Raw genomic sequence first — 22920 nt, 5'->3', positions numbered from 1 at the left:
TGTGGCATGAGCTCCACCTGCCAGGCCACGTGCCAGTCACTGAGTACCATACTGAGCTGCTGGGGTAGCACTTCTGCTGTGAAGAGGTGGGAGGCTGGGAAGAGTTGCACAGCCTGCCAGGTAAACTGCAGTGTTCTGTAGAAGCTGGAGATATCTTTCAGTAATTATCATTCTTGAGCACTGTACTTTCTAGAGGCAGCCTGTAGAATCTTAGTAACCACAAGTTGCTAAGACTTGCTCAGACGTTTACATCTTCTATTGAAATGAGCTTGGTTTTCTCTGCTTTTCTAATCATTTGCATTTGTTCTGGGTACTTGCAAGTATCAATCTGCTGACATAATTATTTTAACTTCCTGGTGTATATTGTGCTGATTTTACTTGTTTTCTCTCTGACTTAACCAACCTTTTTTTTTTTCCCCAAAGGAAAACCTTCAAACCTTAGGAACAGAAATAGAGCGGCTTATAAAACACAAGCATGAACTGGAACAGAAAATCAAGCAGACATAACTAAAACTTCTGTGGAATAACTGGCATGAGGATACAGCAAAGGCAGGTGCTACAGACCACTATTTTTTAACGTTTTTCCTGAAATCTGATTTCCTGCCAGCACAAGCAGTATTTTGTGTCCACAGCCTTCAGTCAATGCGGGCTGTCCTTTCAAAGATCTGCGGGGTTTGGCATCTGTGTAGTTCTGTCTACTCAATACCAGCTTGAAGCGTTGCTGAATTATACTACACACTACATTGATCTAAAACTTCTATTTGAAATGACATACAGATGCTTTGCAGTGCATCCTATGTTTTGAGAGTGAGTTGCAGTGAGACTTTCATTTCTGCGCTGTGTAATTAATCAGTCTCTTAATGATGGAGCTTGAAAGAATAAACCAATTATGTTTTAAATGCTATTGAACATATCCAATGTTACTGAGCTTTAAGGGCTTTCAGACATTATTTCTTTTCTTTCATACTAATTCTGATGTTTAGGTTGATTAAACATTTTTGACAAGTGCATGGAAAAATGCTTTGTCACAAAACTTTTTTTTGAATGATGATATTATTTAGTTTCTGTGTTGGATTAACATTCAGCTAATCAATTTCTTCATTGAAAAGAAGTGAAACAACAGTAAAATTAAGGGTTTAAGAGACTTTCTGATACAGTTGTTGAGTATGTATAACATAAATATCAATTCAACGAATCCTGTAACCCCCAATCTTTAGACATATAGATCTAAGGAAGTCTAATCTCAGATAATTGTTAAAAGATCTCCAGCGTTTTGTGTATTTAACAGCATTTAAAAGACTTCAGCTGCCCACTGTTACATTGTGATTGCATCTGTTCTCAGATGAAGAAAAAAAGCTTTTTTTCAAATAGAAGCTTACCGAGTTTTCTCATTAGATGTGGATAGATCAGCCAGTGAAAGTGATGGTAAGAAGTGGAACGTACACCTTGTGGGATTTCAGTCTGCTGACTGGACTAGAAAAATGGCGTAGAAATTATGTGACTCCTAATTTTACTGTTGTGAAGAATTAGGTGGTCACTGTGTCATGAACTGAGAATGGTTTAAATCCTGTGTCTGAGATGGTGACACTAGAAGAGGATCAAGGTGGCAAGGTTCTGGTTTCACAACATCATGTTCCCTTTTTTATTCCAGGATAAGTAATTTACAGTATCTGAAGTGTCTATTCCAGCAGTAGATGCATTATTGGTGCATTTGTTGCCTTTTGACCAAAATGTATTGACCAGTTCACACTATAAATACATATTTTGTTTTTTCTTAATTACTTGAACTTTGTATTATGGAAAAAAAGGTTGTGTGCATTTGTATGCCACAGCATCCACATGCTCAAATTAGGGCACTTTGGGGGGGGGGGGGGGGATCTGTCTTACTCCATGTACAGTTTATATCATATACATAACAAGGGCTTGAATCCTGCAGCATACAGGAAGGGGAGTTTATGAAAGCTTGTCATGTGCCACTGAGTCACTTGAGTGTTGTAATGAACCAAATTGAGCCTGATTTGTTTAGTGTGGGTAGATGGTACAGGACAGTGAGACTTCCTGTTTACTTGAAAGGTGGTCATTTCTGAAAGTGCTTGCAGGTTCAAGACCCACTTTGTGGTCCAGAGAACTTCAGGGTCTTTGGATAGCTGGTCCCTTCACTGTCACTGGATTATGTGTAGAAATGAGGGAGTGGAAACCAATGATTTAGATTATCATGAGCTTTGGAGAAACTGTGGACCCTTTAATCTGGGTGGGTTTTTAATGTATACATATATATTTTTTTAAACTCCTGATTGCAATGGTTGTACAAAATGTTAGGGAATTTTTACCAGCACAGTCATGGGACTACCTCTGCTTTACTGTTGCTTAAGTGATGGGGAGCGGAAAATTCCTGTCTCTGCTGGAACAGACTTGTCACCAACTTCTGGGAAGCTGACATCTAATCCTGAGCAAACAGGCAGTTGGTCTCAGCTGAACTAGACCTTCTGCTGAAGGAAAGGATCTTGAAAGAACAATCTGCATGTCAAGACATAGCTTAGCTCTTGTATGTTTGCATTTTTGTGCTCTAACGTACCAGATCTCTGGATATTTTCAGGTATTCAGCTGAATGACTCCAGTATTTTAGATACCGTGTTAATACTGTAATCATTTAATGTATGTTCTTCAGATGTAAAATGTGAATGAAGGAGAGGCGTGGTGCAGATGGAACAAGTGCAATGACTTTGTGGAGATTTTTATTTCTTTTTGGCATGGTTGTTTCTCCTTTTAAGTTATTTGAGAAACCTGGCTGGTTGTCCTCCTAACTGCTGCTCGCTTTCTGTAGCACTAGTAACTTTCCAGACTCTTTTCCCTTGGTTGAGGAGACACAAAGCAGCCTCAGTCCACTTACTGTGTTGCGTGCACTATTCACATGGACCAAAGTCCTCTTCCAGAAGCTTTATTTTAAACATACCTGTTAGAGATGGAAATTTCATTGTAGTTCACACATTGGCAAATGATTCTATATACAGTAAGCCCAGAATATGATGAATACATGATGGAGTTGGCCAGCAACTTTGCTTAATGATGTTGCTCGTTCCTGAGAGCCAGTAGTATATTATCCACATAGATGTTGCCAGGCGGGCTGCCTTTTATTTTGTTAATATTGCTCAATGCACATCACAAGAACACTTCTGAAAAGATCTGTTTCTGTGGAGTGGTTCACACAGGTGAACAGCAACAGGTGCAAGGCTTGTTTCAATACATTTCACGTGCACTTTTGTGGATATTATTTATATCATGAGCCAGAGATAGAAAACTGTCCTCATATTAAATTAATTGTGCTGATGAACCAGTAAGCTCATTTTGAAGACAGCCTGGAGCAGTTAGCTTACATATCTGTCACTGAAATTCAGTGCCCATTAGATGTGTGATAGCCATAGGCTTCATCTGAAGGTTCCAAGCTGGTAGCTCTTTGTATCCTACCAGCTGAAACAGCTGTTTCCTAAATACTCAGGGTGCTCCTTTAATTGAAACATCACACATCCAGATGTTCTTAAAGGCCCTACAGGAAGGCTGCTGATGCTTTTCTACGCTCTGTAAAATCCCACGCTGTTGTCTAAAGCTTTATCCTATGTACTGGAAAACACCATTTTGTGCTGTAGAAATCATTTCAGTCTTCATTTCGTCCTGAAGTTAGCTCTCATCATCTTCACTTGCTGGCAGCACCTGTGTTATCTCCAGCTACTAAAACTGAAATCAACACTTTTGAAATAGTTTTCATTACAAGATCTTAGATCTCAGCTAAAAATTAAACAATAGCTGACTTCTGGCTTCCACTGAATTGAGTGTAAAGATGAGCCCGTGTGCTGCAGGGAACCTGCAGTAATCCAGGGAGCAATTCAAAGCATGGCACGTTATATAGAAAGTCCAAAGGACTTGGATCCTTCTGGCTGAGTATAAACAACTGTGATGGGAAATGCTAACGGTAGGTGGCACTAGAAATCCTAGATTTACCGTGTCTCCGCAGCCACCTGGAACCTTTCAGGGGGCAGACAGCTGAGCTGTAGAGGAGGGAGTTGGGTGGCTTTTAAAGCTTTTCTAAGATGGATGGCGTTTCTTTCCCATTTTCATGTTTTAACTGAAACTATGTTAAATCTTCCTATATATATACGTACGTTGTCTGAGTATACAGAGTGTCTATTGATTAAATTTTGTAGATACTTGTTTCTGTATAAAGTTTTTGAAAATATCACTATACATTCTGTATATATTGTACTTTGAAATAATAAACATACAAACGCGTGAAAGTTGATTTGGGGTCTGTGGTTTGTGCTATTGCTTATGAGTTGCTGCCCAGCTCCATGTTATACAGGTACCCGATAGTCTTCTCTATTGCACTGCCTGAACAAGTGATGGCAGCGCCTCATTGCTGTGTATCTCAGCCAGTCTAACAGTGAAGCCAGGAGAAGTAGAGCTGCACACCTCTCACACATCGTATTCCGTCTCTGGGAAGCTGAACTGGGACTTCTCCATGCTGAAGGCAGGTGATGGACGTGCTGTAGCTATACTGCTGTGAGTTATCAATTCCAGTAACTGGTCTTACTGGAGTCCTCTTTTTTTCTTGTGTAATGCAAATTTGACAGTGCCACAGTCTTACCATCGAGGGACAGTTCCCTTTGTAACAGCTCTACATCTGAGGTATCACGTTTGTTGCTGTTTTATTCATTCAGTTACACAGATGGAACATCATCTGCAGATCAGTCATCATATTCATCATATTACTGTTTAAAAAAAAAAAAAAAGCTTTGAAACTGTTGGCTGTTCATTGTAGCCATGCTTATATTAAAATACAAGTTCAGGAATCAGTTTTGTATACCCTGTCCTGTCTTTACAAACTGGTTGCATGGAGACTGAGAAAATAGAAGACCAAGCAGAGTTTATTCTAATACCTCATATGGAACATTAAGTGAAAGAAGTGGTATTTTCAGTTGAAATTTAATGCCAAATTACCACAGGAGCAAACTGAGGGTTCCCTTATAATTTCTGGTTGCTGCTACTTGTATTGCCCTTTGCTGGAATTATTTTGTGGTTTTCTCTCATTTTCCAGCTTTTTTCATTGGGAACAGCTCTAGCTGACAGATGGGACCAAAAGTCAGGATTGATTTGTGCTCCCAAATACTTAGCAGTGCTATTTGGAAACATCAGCCTGAAGCAAAACCTCCTCCTATGCAAGTTTTGGGCTTGGTAGTATTTGTAAGTAGCCATTTGGCAAATGATCTTCTCACTCCTATTTCAGACCAGCACAACTGTATTTGCAGAAGAAGGGTTCCCATGGCACAGCCATCTTAAGTACTGAGCCCTCAAGGATGGCAGGATACAGGAGCTACTGAGTGATAAATACATAACCCCATGCTGGCAGTCTGCTTCTCTAGCCAACTGTGAAAGAGGAAATCAGCACTTCTCTTTTCTCTCTCTGCCCTATTTTAAGTTTTTTTTTTTTAATAGAGGCATGGTTGGGGTTTTGTTGCGGATGTTTTTAGGCTATTTTGCATTAAACCACAGTGGATCTGTGCCAGATTTTGCAAGATTTTTGCATGCGTAAAGTAACTTCTATTAGAGTGAGCACTGATGAACAAGTTCTCAACTGCTGTGTGTAAATTGGGTGTGTTTATGGCTGTTCTGCTCTAGTGGGTGCTCTGTGGTCAGGAAAACTCCGGCCTTCAGGTGTTGCAGGGCTGCACACTGAGTGCAGCTACCCACTGACCTCAGGGCTGCTGTAACGCCTCAAGTGAAGCACTGCTCTCTGACAGGCTGAACTAATACTGGTCTGAATGCCTGTGGGGCTACCTAGGAAGTTTCTACTTAAAAAATAATCCACTGGGTGTGGAATGAGGAAGAGCAGCACATGAAAGCCCTGAGAAGTGTGTGAGCTCTAACAAAATGCTGGTGTTTTGACACAAGATAGGTGAGCACAGCCTTTCCCTTTGGGTTCACTGGTACTTCCTTCAGCACTGCCCTGGGCTGTCTTAACAGCAGGTGTTCAGGAACAGGTGCTGCCTTTGAAGATGGAGATGGCTCGAAGCAAGGTGTGAATTTAGGGCAATGTTTTTCAAGCTGTGATGTGTAAGAGGTAGCTGCATCTGATTTCAGAGTGGCTTCATGCCTGGCTGCTGACAGTTCTTGCCTCGCTGCTGGAAGGAGCAGCCTACACAGTGGCAGCAGTGTTTGTGAAGCTGTACTGTAAAAGCAGCTGGTTAAAAATACTCTCAAAGGAAATTATTAAGTCTGAAATTGCTTTAACTCCAGTCAGTGCCTGGCATACAGGAGAGGAAGACAGTGAGAATCTCTCACATCAACACTTGTGAGCAGAAGCAGCATATGGCAGAGTTATGGGTGGAGAAGAGCAAGCCTGGTACTGGCCAGCCCAAACCTGTTTTGTGGGTCTGCAAATCCCCAGGAAACTTCAGCAAGTGAGAAGTGAAAGCAATGACTTTGTGCTCTGAGTTGTAGCCTACCAGTGTACCACTTAGTACAAGTACTAAGTGACTTGAACTAATTGGCTGGTCTGGTTTCACTGTAGTCATGAGGTTATCAGAGAAATATTGATTAGATGGACTCTGGAAAATGCTTACAAGAGGACAGGACTCCACTGCTTTGGGACAGAGATGGGATAGGCCCATGGCTCATGCAGAAAGCAATGAGGATACTACCTGCAGTTCTCTACCTGTTGAAACGTCTCCTACCTGCTGCAGGTCACTGCTCAGTGTTTAGTGGCAAATTGAGAACTGAACATCTCTGTGCTATGCAGTGTATTGGGTCAGTCACACAGCCCTGGTCCTCATCCTGCAGAGACAGGAGCTCATCAAGGCAGGACAGTTGGCAGCAGATCCATTTTATGGCTCCAAGTAATACCCACCCTGCAGCCCCATATTTCCCTTGTCTTTATTCAGGCATTACTGGATGCTCAGACTCAGCTGGAGCTAAGCAGGTGTTCTCCATCAAGGACAGGCAGAGGGAAACCTCAGCTTCATAGACCAAGCTGGTGAAGTGAGCAGCAATTGATCTGGATGTCCGTGTCCATGGGGATGCTCTGAAGCCCCTGTGGTCATCCTAAAGTCATGCAGTTCAGACCTTGCAATCCTGACACCAAAAATGCATTGAGGCAAGCTGCTGGCCATGAATGGCTAACTGCATTGGCACTTCAGAAGAGCAGGTACACCTCTGCACCAGAACCTGGCAAAGTTTTTGCTTCTGGGGCAGGTGAAGCCCTTGGAAATGAGATCATGAATTTGGCATTAATCCTGTAGCATGAGGCTGCCGGTTTGCTTTTTGTTTTGTTACTTGAATTACGTCAAACAACTTCCTTCTGGACTTTCCCTGCAGCCTTCCAAGGCTACTTGTTGACAGTGAAAGACTATTCAACTACTTCAAACTGATTTGACCCTACTCAGGTTCGTGACAGCGCCAATACTGTGCTGGCAGTGGTCACCTTGTAATGCCAAGACCCATTGCAGTGTGTAACTCACTAAAGAAAGGCTTTGGGCAACTGTGAGCTGTACTGAGGCACGTTGGCAAGCAAGCTCACTTCCACTGCACTGAAGGAAAGTGTGATTAATTTTTCCTTCACTTTGACAGTAGCTTAAAACAATAGAATCATCCCCAAAGGCTGAGACATGCATGCCAGCACAGTTTCTCCAGAGGACAATTTTAAAAAAAAGGAGGGAGTTTTGTTTAATTGTGTCCCAGAGTAAACAATGGAAAAAAACCCACAAAACAACCCTCCCACAGGGAAGCAGTGAGCTGAGCACCAAGCACCGGGGGAAGTTTCTGGCAGGGAAGGCTGGGGCTGCCGGGTGAGGAAGTGAGGTGCTTCCACTGGCTCTGAGTCACCTGAGACACAGGCTTCCAGCTCTATAGGGCTTCAGAAGAGCAAAATCAGGCTCAAGCCACACAGATCTAGCCTTGTAGATCTCTTTAGGAAGCGCAAAACCCCATCTTGCACTGTGGTGATGGGGCAGGGCCTGTCTGTGGGGCCTGCCTGTGAGAGGACTTAGGCCGGGCCGTGACATGCGGAAGCTAGGCCTCAACAAAGACTTGGTTTCTGAGTGCCTCATGCTTCCCAACAAAATTCCTTGCTTCAGCTTATCTTTGTGCCCTTAAAAAGTTTCGGGGGGCAACAAGCCTGGATTAAGTCCCATTACTTGTGTTTTCTGCAAAACTGGCTGGTCAGATGTGCAGGAGCACTGACCAGAAATTGTGCGAGCTGCCCCCAAACCAGCCTTTGCATCTGTACTGGGTGAGGGGAAGCTGCTCATCTTGGATAAGCAGAGAAAGTCTTAACAGCAAAGCACAGAGCGAGGGACTGGGGTGAGTTTTGCTGGAGAAAACTCTGTTTTTCCCTATCTCTTGGCCTATTTTTCGCAAAGGCAGACCCAGCACAACGGCAGGGGCTTTGCCTGCCCACGCCTGGCATGCAGTCAGCAGCACCATCTGAGCCACTGAACCCCGGGCATCCCAAACATCCACGACTAGGTGGATACGTATGAAAAAGAAACAGAAGGGTCTGGCTGCTTTTGGCAGTGTGGCACACTGTGATGAGTTTAAAGCAGGAAAAAGTACTGGAGTGTGTGCGTGTTTTGGTTTTGTTTTAGCTTTACAAAAGGCACTGTTAAGAAATATAAATGGTAATAGAAGAAAATGGATAACTCCATACTGCCAAACTATACGTGTCCAAGCTCACTGTCGGCTCTTACAAGAAAGGCTGGGTTGTGTTACAATAGCACTGGGGATGGAAGGCTGGAGGATTTGGATGTGAATCCAGCAAGAGCCCACAGTAGTGCAGTGGGAAGCTGGAGGCACCACTGCCACAAGCAGGGACTGGACTTTACTGAATTGCTGAGGGAACAACACAACCCCAAACTGCCTGTCGGGAAGGTGCATATCCAGGGCAGGAAGAGCAAATCATGATACTGTGTAGATGCAGCAAAGAAAAAAGCAACAGAGAGATTGCCTCAGAAGTACCTATTTGCCCTTTTCAGTTCTGAAATCCATTTGCGCTGCCACTGACAAAGGTCTGAAGATGGTTTGCATGCCAAGCACGTACACCTATCATGCTGGGTAGTGCTGCATCATCGTTTCCTGGTGCTCCTGTTTTCCTGCCCGTATCCATCTGTTGTCCTGTGTGAAGGTTAGATCAGCGGCACTTGGGGGCTGGGAGGGCTGCGTGTGCCTGTGCAGAACCAGCACAAATTGTTCCCGATCCTTGCCTGGATCGGCTCAGAACTGCTATCAAAAAGGGAAGTTTAAAGATTTCATGTATGTAATTAAGGACAACTTTAATCCAAGATAAGTAATGACGTGTGAAAATTATAAGGGAACAGAAGTTGCATTAGCCTTTGTGCACGAGCAAGGGAAGAATTGCAAAATAAGTGCTTTGCAAAGTTTGGATATTTGGAGGCGAGTGCAAGGTGCATGAAAAGGGAAATGGAGTGTGCAGTTAGCAAGTGTGCACATCTGCAAAGATGCCCTATTTGCAGTGCCAAGAAAATCAAAACTGCAGCCAAGAAAAACATGGTTATAATGATACAATGACATAGCCTGTCTGCTGTTAGTAGAGTTGCAATTACACAACAAGAAGGAAAACACCGACAGCATCAGTTAATGTAACAGGGATGTAGACTTTACAACCCACAGGCAAAGGGGGAACCTGCAGAGCTGCAGACACAGGAGCAGACCCAAGTCACAGTAGCTCTCCCCCTGAATGGGTGAGGGACTTAGACCCTGCTGAAAGCATCAGCCAGCCTTTCTCCTAGTGGTGATACAGACTTCAGCATGAGGGCTGCATGCTCAGGTTTGTGAATTTTTTTACTAGTTAGATTTAAATCCACCACACCTGAAGCTCCTACTAGAGCTGACACACCTTGTGATCACAGTAAGCCAAGGATGCTGCACACTGCATCTTGAGCAACCAAGACACTCTGTAAGGATGCAGTTCGCGCTTTGTCCTTCTGAGAAAAGAAGGAATACGCTTTGTGCAGACTTCGAGACCTCTGACCAGGTGAGGTCCCACTTGTAAGGTAAGTACTGGCGGTTGCAGTGCATTCGGGAGAGAGATGTGATTTATGTTTTCCAGATGTCTGCTCCCTGCTTTACAAAGGCTACGCCTGTTTAGACATGCCAGCACTGCTTTATGCTTGCAGTGCACTCAGGTTATAGAGCTAGATGTGACTAAATACAAATGTGGAACTGCACATAGATAGGAACATCCTGGCTCAGTCCCAACGTTATACTTCGTTAAAAAGCAGGGAACAAAAGTGTCCTGATGTTGAGTAAAAGGCATTCTATTCACCCAACATCCTTTGTTAGCAGGCTGTGCTTCAGGGGTGTCTGCTGATGAGCAGTATTTATTATTCATGCTTCACAGCTTCATGTGTAACTTTGGCTTTAGTATAAGCAACAGGATGTAAGTCCTGATAAGCGGGAGAAGGGAAAAGCATGCATGATGCAAGCTGTTCCCATCAAAGTCTCAGTTCCTCTTAGCACAAGGAGGACCTACGGGACAGAGTGACTAGAGTTCAACTATTAATCTTCTCTTCTTGTGCACCCCCTCAAATGGGGAAGGCAGTTTGTCTGGTGGTGTAACCACAGACCTCAGCTGCCACTTCAGAGATGCCTGGGAGACCACAAGGCGGGGATGCAGGGCTGAGGTTGGTGTGTGGTGACCCCAGGCCCTGGGCCATGATCTGGGGCCTGAAAAGTATCTTCATCCTACAAGCAGCAGGAGGCGCAGAGGTAAGAACATCTCTACGTGAGCCTCTAGACCCACAGAGGAGCCACTTCATCCCTGCCTGCCCTGGTTTGCTGCTTTGGGACCTGTAGATCCATAGGTCAAAAGGGAGAACTGGTACTTACAGTAATCAGGCTACAGAAGGTGATCAAGAACAAAAGATTGATTTTAATGTCCTAGCTTTGAGCAAGTTTGGCTGTTACCTGCAGGAAGTCTTCATGGTTTGTGTTGAGGAGGAAGCAGATGGAAATCACAGTATTAATTTGATCCGAAGAGGTTGTGTTCTGGAAAAACACGTGTCAGGCCCCATTGCTCAGGGCAACTGAATAGAGGACAAAACAAGCCACGTGTGGCCTGCCTGTGAGCATGCTGGAGTGTGCCTTTCCTCCAGCAAAAAGAAGGGGTCAGCTCTGTGCAGGAGCACAAAACTCCTGCAGGAGTTCTACTGTCTTCTGTTGTTCAAGGAAGGTGAATAGCAACAGGAATGTCCCCTTGCAAAGCCCCATAATTAACAAATGGATGGTGCTGTTAGTTGTCTTTGGGTGAGATCAAAGCAGAGCCTGGTGAAAAATCCCAGGCTGCCAGATATCCTCAGGGTTCTGGCTGCTGCTGTACCCTGGTATAACCCAAACCTTGCCTAGGATTTACTTCACAGATCCCATCTTTCCCCAGATCTGAAGGTGTGCCTGGCTGCAAAAGGGTTTAGTGAGTTGATGCTGCAGTAACATGAACACCCATCTCTCTCTGGAAGCACAGGCTTTTCATAAAAGGCAGCCGCTACTGGAGCTGACCCCGCAGGCACTGTATCTTCAAGATTGTCGTCATCATGTTCTTGAAGTAGCTCAGCAGTTGCTGGAACAAGCGCATGATAGCTTTCCTACCCCCTCCTACCCGCTCTGCTTTTGGATCCCATGATTTCTTCCTTGTTTAAAATGATTCAGCAATACACACCCAGATAGTCTCTTGTCTGGTTAAAAATAGTTGCTTGCCTCATATGGGTTTAGCATGGTGCTGTCAACTGTAAAATGTTCCACCTTCCAAAAAAGTAGAGTGAAAAATGAAAGTGAGCGTTCGCACCCTATTACTCTCCACAGTCAGACCCCTGCATTCAATCCAAGCCTGTTGCAGGAGGAGAGGCGAGCTGGGCAGGGCAGGCGAGATGCAGGGGCACTGCCTGGTGCTTGTGGAGCTCTGCCCCATACACAAAATCACCCAGGCTGATAGTTCACTCTTGTTTCTCCCACCAAAAAACACCAGTTGATTTTGAAGAGTTATTTATTTGCTAAATTTCCAAAATAGGAGGAGTTCAGTCATTGCAGATGGGTGTCTCGTGGTGCCAGTTGGGAGAACGCTCTCCAGCAGGAACCAGTATAGCCCAGTTAGCTGAGCCACATCCTAAGCCATAATACTGGTGGAGGAGGGCCTCCTGTCACCAGATACAACTATTGTGTTCCATGTTTGTGCAAAGCCTGCACAGCATCATCAACAGGCCCGAGCCCTTAGACCAATGAACTGAACGTTTTGGGAGAAGGATGAAATAATCTGATGGCAATAGTGGCTTTTTCATTTGTTTCTGCCTTGCTGGAAGCTGGAACGTGTTTGCACCCAGTTTTCTTTTTGCTGGTGGATGTGCAGTGGGACACCTCTGCCACAGCAGTGTCCTGGGCTGCTGTCGGTGAGGCAAAGCAGAGGGAGAAATGGAAAAGGCTCTGAGTTCAGCCTGCCAAGCGGCGCTGCAAGGTGACAGACCCATGTTTCATCATTGCCCCAGCCAGCTTCTGCTGCACTGCTGAGCACCACAGCCAAATCCTAGCCAGAATCTGCGGGGCAGGATTTGACCTCAAAGTCAAAGCTCACACAAAGGCCAAGTCAAGTGCTACAGCCTACGGGCTGATGTTCCGAGCCTCATCCTTGTAGCACCAGGCACTGCTGCAGTGTTTGAAAAGGCCATACAGCATAGGATATGGTTAAAGCTCTGTTGAAATCATTTGCTTAGGATTGTTCCTGACAAGACAAGGGATGAGCCTTGGGAATGAACTACTGCAACAGAAAAATGGGCACCTTGGGGGCATGCAGACAGGGGCTCAGTCTTTCAGCCTCAGATGCCTACATGTGCTGGACTCCAGGTCACAGCTGTGTTTATGGGAAGGGAGGGTTTAACAGGCCAACAATGTTAACGCACACCAGGCCTTATGCAATTTTCCTTTCCATTTATAATATTATGTATTTTATATGATAAAGTTTGTGGCGTGGCTTTTGTGCATGAATGATACAGTTTCCATAATATTTTTTAATATTCAGACACACTTTATTTTGAGCTCTTGGGGCATGAGTCAACTCCTATTTCAGGCCACTGGAGTCCTTCCAGTGACCTCCCTGGGACCTGGCTCATAGGGCAGCCGAGGCCTGATGTGCAGAGCTAACAAGACCTGCAAGGCTTAAGGCAGCTCAGGAGTACTGGGTCCACCACCAAGTCCTGGATTGGGAAACTGCACCTAAAGCATGGCCAGCCTCCCCTGGGCAAGCTGCAGCACTTGGCTTCAGCCCTGCAAGATCCCTGAGTTGACCCACCTGGAGCAGATGCTAAGTCCCTCAGTCTTCAGGCTCTGGTGAACATCAGGATTGTCCGACTGAAGGGTGATTAGCAGGCCAGCAGCTCACAGCTTAGAAACTGAGCACGTTTGATGTTTATGAAACATCTCCTAAGAGTTTTAAAAAGGGACTGAAATTGTTTACACTCACACTGGCTGGACTCTAAAGTGCTGCATGCTGTGTTGTGACAACTCCTACACCTGCATGTGATACCTTTAAAAATCCCTATGAAACAAGGGAGCCAAGCAATGGAGTGAGTCTAACCAGCCCCCTCTTGGTGCCTTGACTAGAACCACACAACATTTTCTCCAGCAGAACTGCAGGATGTTATGCAAAACCTCTGCAAGAAATCCAGGCTCTCTCTGAGTTTGGGGTTGGAAAGAGGAGGAGGTGTGGGGTGAATTCCTGGAGGGGCTCCAAGCCTGGCCATGTCGTCCCAGCAAAGAGAGACCTGGCTGAAGAGCAGGAGAGCTCTTACCAAATCTGCCTTTCCTTATGTGTTTGGGTTTTTTATGCTAAAAACTTTTCAAAGCCCCTTTTGGAACATGGGTTCTCCTTCCTCTGCTATCACTTGCAGAAAGTTCTGCCTTGACTGTGTTTTTACATAGGATGACAGCAAGATTCAGCCCATAAAAGGTTATTGACCTGGGAAGAGAGAGTTTGTAGAATTTAAGGGTTGGGCGTTTTCTTGGAAATTGTCTTATCAGCACGGCTCCAAGCCTTGCTGAGCTGTGTGTCGTTTGTTCCTATTCCTACAGCTCTGCAACATATGCTTATTTTGCAATACGTTATTAAATATAGCTTCTAGCCAAGACTGCCACAAAGTAGGAAGCCAAGCTCAATAGTTTTGCTGTTTCTGAAATTAGGTGTCAAATGGGTCCTGGAGCAAAGGAGCACCCAGGGACAGCACAAAAGCTGGTGCTGCAAACCTTATGCTTCCTCTTTCGCTGGTGGAAAAAGGGCTGGCTGGGGGCCCAGGGATATCAGCAGAATCAAGAGGGCAAAGCAAGAACTGAGGGGTTACCAAAGTGCATGCTGGTCACTGAGGGCAGTGGAAGAGGACTGGCAGGGAGTCAACGAGTGCAGCACCTTGGGGATTTAAAGCCAAACCAAATCCAATGATATACTGCCGCCTGCTCTAGGCATGAGCCTCGTGCACACAGGGACAGACACTGTGTTTTCACAGAGCTGGTTCCCTCAAACCTGCCCTACCTATCACTCTATTCCCACATTGGAAGGGCAGCGGCTGTAGGAGGCATCTCTCCATGTGAGCAGAGCATTGCATCTTTGATCCAGCTTCCATCCCCAGGGGGTGTCAGGAAGGATTTGGCCATTGAAATCTTCTGGTGCAGGCAGTTCAGTCACTGCCTTGGTTGGGGCTGGCTGCACAGCAAGGCCAGTGTCTTCCTTTAGAACCAACACCTGCAGAACTATGGACACAGTTCCAGTAACCTCACCTCCCAAGTTGCTGCTTTAATAATCCTCTTTGCTCAATCTCAATAGCTGAAGTGAACCACAACCAACAAAAAAATAATAGATTACCCTCCAGCACCTGTTCCCATTGAAAAGAATATCATAGAAGGTCACAGGGGATGATGTCCTTTGGGTGTCTACTTGAAAGCATCCTGAGCAACCTCCTTGGCAACCTACCAGAAGGCATCTCTCCCTTTTCTGCATGCCCCTTTCCCAGGTAATTTCAGCTTGGCACCTGGAGGCTCTGAGCAGATGGAGGGCATTCCACACAGACACAAGTGTTAGTATTTGCACATCTCCAGCATACACGGCTGCTCTCCAAACATTGTCTCTGTGGGCAGTGTGGGTTGAATGATGCGGGGCTCAGAAGATAGACAACAGCTCTAAAGCACTTCAGAACAAATTGTTTTTCCTGCTCATTGTTCCTTGTACTTTTGCTGTATAAGTACAAGATCTGCCTCGCTCACCTCACAACATGTAGAGGCTCTGTTTTGCTGCAATTACATCCACAATCAATAGTAACCGATGCAAGAGGATGATATTTTACTGGGAAAAAAAAGTGTTTCTTTCCAGAAAAAGAGATCTTCCTCAGAGCTGTTTACACAGGAAAGCAGGAAAAGTAGAGAAGGTCCAGAGAAATTTGGGAGAGACTTAGAACTTTGGTGGAAAGCTCAGCAACAGAAATGCAACCCTCCCATAGACGGAGACCTGTTTGACCTCACCTTCTGGATGTGGAATGTCTCCCATTCTTCCCACTTTTTTGTCTTTCTTTTGGCATCACATTGAATATCAAGGTTAGCTCAACAGCCAAAAATTTGCCTCCTGTGTATTGTTGCAGTGCCCTGAGGGCTGGTTCTGTGACTAGTTGCAAAGCTTGAGAACAAGCCTTTGGAAGAAAAAGGATGATCTGGAGTGAAGGAAGTGGCCACCATTTTAATACTGGGGAGAATGATTTAAGTGGGGAGCTTTGAGTGTGTAAGTCCTGTGTGCCACTGGGGCTCCAGGGACAGATCTTCTTTCTTCAGCCATTGCACAAACATACAATTTCCTAAAGCAGTATTAATGAAGTACTGCCATGTCTCAGGCTGTGACCAAGCACATGCGTTCCAGTTGTGCTAGCAGAAGGACAAGTGTCCTGGGACCCTTCAAGGAAGGGTGGCAACTGTCTTTAAGTCATCTGCGGTGCAGAAAAATGCTGTAACTGCCCCAAAAATCCCCATGGCATGAGCTAACTCCTCTCTCTAGTTCTTCTCATGAGCATCCTCCCATTGCTTAAACAGAGATTTGGTGAACAAATTACTGCAGTCACAAATGGTTTTTCTGTAATGGAATGTGGCATTAAACTAAATACTGGAGATGAATACAAAACAAGACAAAAAAATCAGGGAATAATCCTTAGCTTGCAATGGATTTTGCAAAACATTGTTGAAATCAGGTTTTACTGGAACAAAAATGTATTTATCACATCTGCCAGTGCTGAAAAATTATGTTTAAATTAGGACTTTATTTTAAACCCTGAAGATGACCCAGAAGTGATACAATATTTATAAATAGCTTAACATACACCACAGTATAAAAATACATTTATCCTCATACTACTGAGTCAATATTGAGTCAACAATATTCTTGCCATTGTCATATATGAGGGGGAATTAGTTTTACCTTCCTTGCCAACAAAACAGAGAAAGAAATTAAAACCATGGAGAGGAGAGCAACAGCAGCCCAGAGGACAGATTGTGTTGTGAATAGGGGCATGAGAAAGCAGTGCCCATCAGAATAGGCCACCCTGATACTGAAGGTTGTGTAGAAGCTGGCCGGCACCAAACGATGCCAAGCAGCAGAGACTTCTGATTCCTTCTGCTGTGTACCAGCTTTGAAGCTACAACCTGCTCAGATGCTGCTCTCTGCCTTGAGCCAGCCTGCTGGGATACGCTGTGGATGGGTGGCTCTTTTCAATCTCTTCACTCTGTTGTTCTTGGCCATGGCTTTGTAAGGAATGCAGACTACAGACAAATTCTTGTGCCAGCTCAACTTCAAAGTAAGAAATGCTCTGTGAGTGCAATACGACACACTGTGAGGTTCTTCTGACCAGGCTGAGTAACACAGGGTGCGAGTTCAGCCTAACACCATCTACTCTGCTGTCTTACATGGCCAGGATCACCCATGGGGCCACTAACACCAACATCATCCCCAAGAACTCACTCAGCCCTCATTGTGCATCCTGGAGGCTCAGGCACTGAGCTCAGCTACTGAATGGTACCAGGATGTTTTGGGGTGTGAAGATCTTAAGCATCCCACCTGCTGGTTCCATCAGGATGTATGTTGGGGATGGAAGCAGTGGGCAGCAATGGAGCATCGTGGATGCATCTGGATGGGATGCTGGCTGGCTGCACACAGAGCCTGTCACTGGAGTGGCAGGGAGCCAAGCAGGAGACATGAGTAATGTTGTGAATCCACTCAGAGAGAAGAGATGGTGGGAGAACACTGGTAGCAGGAGGCTTTTAGTGGCTGGGAGCCATGTGGCGACATGGGGAGATAAGGCTTATGATGGATGGACCTCAGAAGGTTTGAAGGCTTTTGTTCTGCTTGGATAAGCAGTCAAATATTCACACAGATAAGCTTCAGAAATGCATCTGATCTGAAACTCTTTGTATGTAAAAATGCAGGGCTGGAAATAGCACAAGATATTTCCTCTGGCACTTCATGGTTCAAAGGCTTTCCTTCCCCAGCACCAGGATACTTGGACCCACCCGTGCAAGTAACTGTGGGTCAGGGCAGTGTGTGCTTGGGCACTCTGCACTTTGTCGCTGTGGTCCAGGGCTGCAGGAAGCTCTGAAGGCACCAGTAGTTATCCTGCAACTTTAAATTGCAGTGCTTGAGAGGAGCGCTTTTGGAGAGTGCATCATTTCCTTGGAAATGAAATATGCTCTACCCCAGCAGATTTCCTTGTACTATAACTTGTTTAAACAGTTTCTCATTGTGCATTTCCCATTCAGATGAAAAACAAGCCAAAAGGCCTGAGTCTTGAAGGCTGGTGGGAAAATGGAAATCCTGCTCCAAACATTGAAGCAGACACAGAGCAACTCCCAAGTTGGGACTCAGGAAGGTTTGGGGTAGGCAGGGGCAGTGAGACTTATGTCTCCATAGGAAATCTTTGGGTGACATAAATGCATTTTGGGTTACCCACTAACCAACCAGTCAGTTATGTGGGGATACTGTTGCAGCATCCCTAGTCTTGTGATGCTGCAAGGAGGACCAGATCCCAGCCCCAAGGGTAGTGCAGGAGGGCTTCTAGGGAGACCCTCACCCACCTGGGTTCAGTGCTCATTGCTTCCCTGTGTCCCTCCCCAAGCTTCCTGGGTTGCTATTTATATCTTTGTCCTAATGAGTCCCCCATCCTCCCCCAAGTGTTAACTTCTTCCTTGCTAAGCAGTACTTGGAGTTTACATTAGAAAGTTGTTTATGTTATATAGTTTTGTGATAGTTTCCTCCTACACCCCCCTCCCTTCCTTCCCCAATAAAATCAAAACGGCATGCTTGGCAAGGCCCATAAATAAAGGTGGGGGATTGGAAACCTAGACACTTATTGGTGAACCCAGTAGGAAATAACGTCTCTCCTGAAGGACGCTAAAGACTGAACTTATAATAGTAGGAAATAACTGTCCACCCTAAGCGACGAATTGCCTACTTACAGCTACCTAGTGTAAAATACAGATGTCCATGCAGCAGGCCACGAGCCCTCATGGGATGTAGGGGTGTTTTCCTCACCGGCTGGAATGGTGGCAAATTCATCTGTGTGCAAGGCTCTGTGTACTAAAAGTTGTACCAGGTTTGTAGGGAAATGAGAGCAAAATTAAAAGGCAACAGTGTTTTAAACTCACCTAAATGGGAGAACAGCAGCAGAAGGCGATACAAACCCATTACCCTGACTGATCCCTGCAGAGGAAAAACACGCACACAAAATCCTATTCATTATTCTCTTTCTTATTTAATGCTAAGTAAGTCATTGAACTTTACTACTTGATCTATCCATTTTCTTTAGCAGTAGTTCTGCAGGAAATCTTTTGCTCCTCAAAGGGGGTTTCAAGTTTCTCGCTGATATCATACAAAAAATACTTGGAATGTATGAGTAGAAAATAACTGCATTTCAAAGAGAGGTTGAGCCATGCCAATGATGATAATTTTTCACTTCTGAGATGCAGCACCAAAGAGTGGAGGTCAGAAGGAATTCAGTGCGCCATTGTTCTCCTTCCAGGGACTTTATCTGGAGACAGGCGCAGTACAGACCCCGCATTATCTGCTCCTGCTGTTAATGGCATGTATTTGACAACCTCAACTGTTTAATTTATAAAGTGTCTCGTAACATAAAGGCAAAGAAATCCATACCATGCAAAAGCATAAGCACATCCAGTGCAATTAAAAAGTATCTCATCAATGCCCAGCATGCTCTGCAAAGTTACTTTCTTTATTATGGTGATATACAGATGTTTCTAAAAGGCACCTGATATGTTCTAAAGTGATGAAAGCATTATATAATGAGATATATTAATGGAAACAATCTATCCATGACATTATTCCAGCCTTTTTATCATTGCATTCCTTGCTCCTGCGTGAGTGGAGTGCACAGGAATAAAAGCATTGATGTTTCTTTCACCATAAGACACACATGGTGTGAATTGCTCAGAGTCACTAACAGTGCCCATCAGTGTCAGAACCTTGTGCAAACAGGAGAATAATTCTGGAGAATTATTTATCCACTGGCTGTGGCTTGGTGCCATGACACCCCCTTGAAGCTGAAGACAGCTTAGTTCACAATTAGTGCTGCCACCAGCTACCTGAGCTGCTCATCCAACCCCCTCGGTCCAAGGCTCTGCCTAGGGCTGACAAGTCAGTCCCATGATCTTCCCTGGGATGTAACTGTACCCTGAGAAGGCAAAATAGCAGTTCAAAGGATGCTCGTATGGATCTCAGCTTCGGCAGCATCACCACACGCAAAGCTTGTGATCTCATTCAATAGATTGAAATCTGGGCTGCAACCAAACTCAGCCTTGTCACTCTGCACCTTCCCATTTCCCTCATGCCGCTGCCCATGTTCTTGTAACCCATGCAGACCAGCTGAAATAAGCCTTTCCTGGAAGGCCTGTTCTCCTCCCATGAGCCTGGTGCTCACATGGCTTCATAGGCTCTGCTGGCAGGGACATGCCATAGGACTGGAGCGGCACTGAAAACTGCGGATGTGCTCACCCAGCATCCAGCTCACTGGCAATCAACCAGCAGCAAAAAAAGAAACAAAAGCTCTCGTGTGGATGCTCTTGAGATGATCTGAAGCACTGTTACAATACCTGTTGTATTGTATTAATTAATTAATACTGGCAGTTATTGCATCTGCAGCTGTCTTACTCTGAGTATTACGTTAAAAGTTCCAAAAAGCCTGAATATTTTATGCAATCCTATTGGTCTGTTGGTGCTGAGAACACTTTAATGCACTTCATTATCCTACCTCCTGTAAGCTAGAGAGTGCTGCTTTCAATCACCTCTTTGTGGTGACCATGGAAAAGAGTGAGGAGTGGCTGTAAGTGGACCCTTGGTGTGGCCATCTTAGCTCCATGTGCTGCAGCCACCTTCCTGGAGCCAGGTGGGCTGCCTGGCTTGTTCAACAGCCACCATACAGGCTGATCAGTGCCCTGTGTCAGGGTTTCTGGTTGTCCCCGTTGGGTTTCACGTGATGCTTTAGCATGGGCTGCAATGAGGTCTCCCTGCTACCCAGCTGTGAGGGCACTGCCTGCCAGGCAGCTCATCCCATGCTGCTTTCAGTGGCGTAAGCGAGCTAATTGAGGCTTTATTTGAAGGCTCCCAAGCGAGTAGTTAGGGGAAGAACAGACAAACATCACATCCCTCCTTGAAAGCTGGGCTCAGACAGCAACCGGGACACTAAACAATGGTGGCTTTATGGACGTCTCCCAATTTACCTGCTCCTGTCCAAGAGGAAGCACCCCTCCCTCCCCAGCACAATGGTTGGTTTGGTAATCCTGAGCAGGGGCGTAGGTTGGCACATGTCTTTGTGTCACCACACTCGCCTTCCTGGAGCGGGGCTGAGGAAGGAACATCCAAGGTCCCACCTCTACCATGGGTAGAGCACCCCACTGAATGCAGCAATGAGGGGAACCTGGAGGGAACAGCAGTCTCAAGCCCTCAGGCTGCATGGAAAAGATCAGCATGGAGCACGATGGCATTGGAGGAGCACTTAGGAACTTTCAGCCAGAATGTTCTCCACTCCCTGCTAAGAAAGTGTGTTGGGGGCTTCTCTGAATCCCTCACTTAGGACCAATTATCAAAACCATTTTGGTGAGAAGTCTGAATAGCATTGCTTCCAGAGAGACATGGGGCAAGGAGAGGTGCATCATTGCCTGGAGGTGTAGAAGGGTGGTTGATGGCTGGAGCACCAAACCAGAGAAAATCCCCATTTAATCTCATTAAGGGTAACAGGATTCGGTGCATTACACAGGATCAGAGAGGAAAGGCACAGCACCATACCCATGACACACTGCTACCTGCAGCAGTGGCAGAATCCTCAGTGCACTTCTGCTTTCCCTTTCAGGTTACTGGCCTTGAGGTCAGGGTATTTTCTATTCATTTGGTGTGTTTGCAGCTGGCACTAACAGCATTGAGCACAATGCCCATCAGGACAGGGCACAGCTCCTGTCTGGGCAGAGCCCTGCTGGGTGCCAGGGCAAAGCGAGCAGCCAACAACATGAAGGAGCATGCAGCCAGCTGCCAGCAAGACAAGATGGCGGTGGGCTGGGGAGGGAATTCATGCTTGCTGCAAGCTGAGGCCAGTTTATGTAATGATCCCAAACTCTCTCGTTTTCTATCCCTTGTTGGTACCACAGATGTGGTGTGAGGCCAGGCCAGGGAGGACTCTGAGTCACAAAGATGCAGTCTCCCCAGGATCAGCATGGCGTGTCTGTTGGGGGCTGCTCAGACTTGGCCTGGTTTACAGCTGCTACCCAAGAAGTGTCAAAAACGTTTAGGAGCGCCTGGGGCACATTTCAGCTGCCAGGCAGCAGGTGGCACCTCTTCAATCACGTTTCTGCTGTGTGTGTCGGCTCGATGCCCCCCTTTCAGAAGTTGTGAGGCCTTCTCAGAGGAAGGAAACACCTCCAGCATGGTTCCATAGCACCCAGTTTTGCCGTTTGCAAACAGGTTTTCTTGCCATCACCACCTCTCTCATCCTTTTCCCATCTTGTGGCTTTTCCCAGCCCTGTCTGACAGCCCCTGGTGAGGGCAAACTGCCCGCTGCAGCCGTTCCTTCCAAGTGGGCAGGCAAACAAAAAGCATATTGATTCCTTCCGTGAGCCGATGATTACAAATAGTGTTGATCTTACATTACGCATAGCTGTTTACCCAAAGAGGAGGACTCCTCGCTTCCTCCCTGGGCGTTGAGGAATTTGGCAGGCTGTGAAAGCGAGTCAGTGGTGCATAAGGGGAATGCTCCTCAGGGAGAGCGTGCTGAGAGCGATCCCAGGAGATCACATTAGTGCTCCTGACACGATCAAACAGAAAGTTCCAGCTGAACAAAAGGTTTTGAGGACTCAGGGTGAAATATTAGGAAGGTGTGTGCGCCTGGGTGAATTTGCTTCACTTCACTCGTTGATGGGGCTGTAGCAGAACTATTTTTAGGTATAATCCTTCAAACAGAACATGACTTCTCCTTTCTGATTAGCACAAAGCTGGCTGCTAGTCAAAGGATAATTATTTCCCAACACATCACCTAACACACACCGACAAACAAAACACTTATTATTCAAGCTATCCAGCAGCGTTAACTGTTGGTTAGCGGTTAACATTTTCTTGACAGCGCTGAATGGGACTAATTGCTCCAGCTTCATTAACAGAGGTCACTTACTGCTGGTAACAATACTCTTATGGAGATGGTCTCTCCAAAAAGATTAGATTATCAGGTCAAATTCTGCTGCCGGTGGCAGTGATGCTTGACCGCATTTGGCCTCAAGAAGGCCTGCTCCTGTAGTTCATAGCTGCACAATTTCCAACCCTGCAATTGATATATTACGTAAAGGAAGTTAAGC

The 22920-nt window shown here is 45.6% G+C and overlaps 1 protein-coding gene and 1 long non-coding RNA gene across 8 annotated transcripts in view; both read left to right on the top strand.

Moving 5' to 3' along the window:
* Positions 1-4294, top strand: part of CCDC186 (coiled-coil domain containing 186) — a 33888-nt gene extending 29594 nt beyond the window's left edge. For all 6 annotated transcript variants that reach the window (XM_085554763.1, XM_015867348.2, XM_015867349.3 and 3 more), the window contains one exon: positions 424-4294. In XM_085554763.1, the coding sequence (XP_085410889.1) occupies positions 424-507 (84 nt within the window). In that variant the 3' untranslated portion in view covers positions 508-4294. The remainder of the gene's footprint in view (positions 1-423) is intronic.
* Positions 4295-9696: 5402 nt separating this feature from the next.
* Positions 9697-22920, top strand: part of LOC146759998 (uncharacterized) — a 60947-nt gene continuing 47723 nt past the window's right edge. Inside the window, exon 1 of one of the 2 annotated variants that reach the window (XR_014948771.1) lies at positions 9697-9832. This is a non-coding gene — a long non-coding RNA (uncharacterized LOC146759998). Of the gene's footprint in view, positions 9833-9927; positions 10059-22920 lie in introns of those variants that run through there. The other variant, XR_014948772.1, reaches the window with a different exon arrangement.

Source organism: Coturnix japonica, chromosome 8 (assembly GCF_054131305.1).
Source record: "Coturnix japonica strain WE chromosome 8, WE-NBRP24, whole genome shotgun sequence".
Taxonomy (NCBI): Eukaryota; Metazoa; Chordata; class Aves; order Galliformes; family Phasianidae; genus Coturnix; species Coturnix japonica.
Note: the sequence above shows the minus strand (reverse complement) of the source record. Positions and strands in the feature narration are given on the sequence as shown.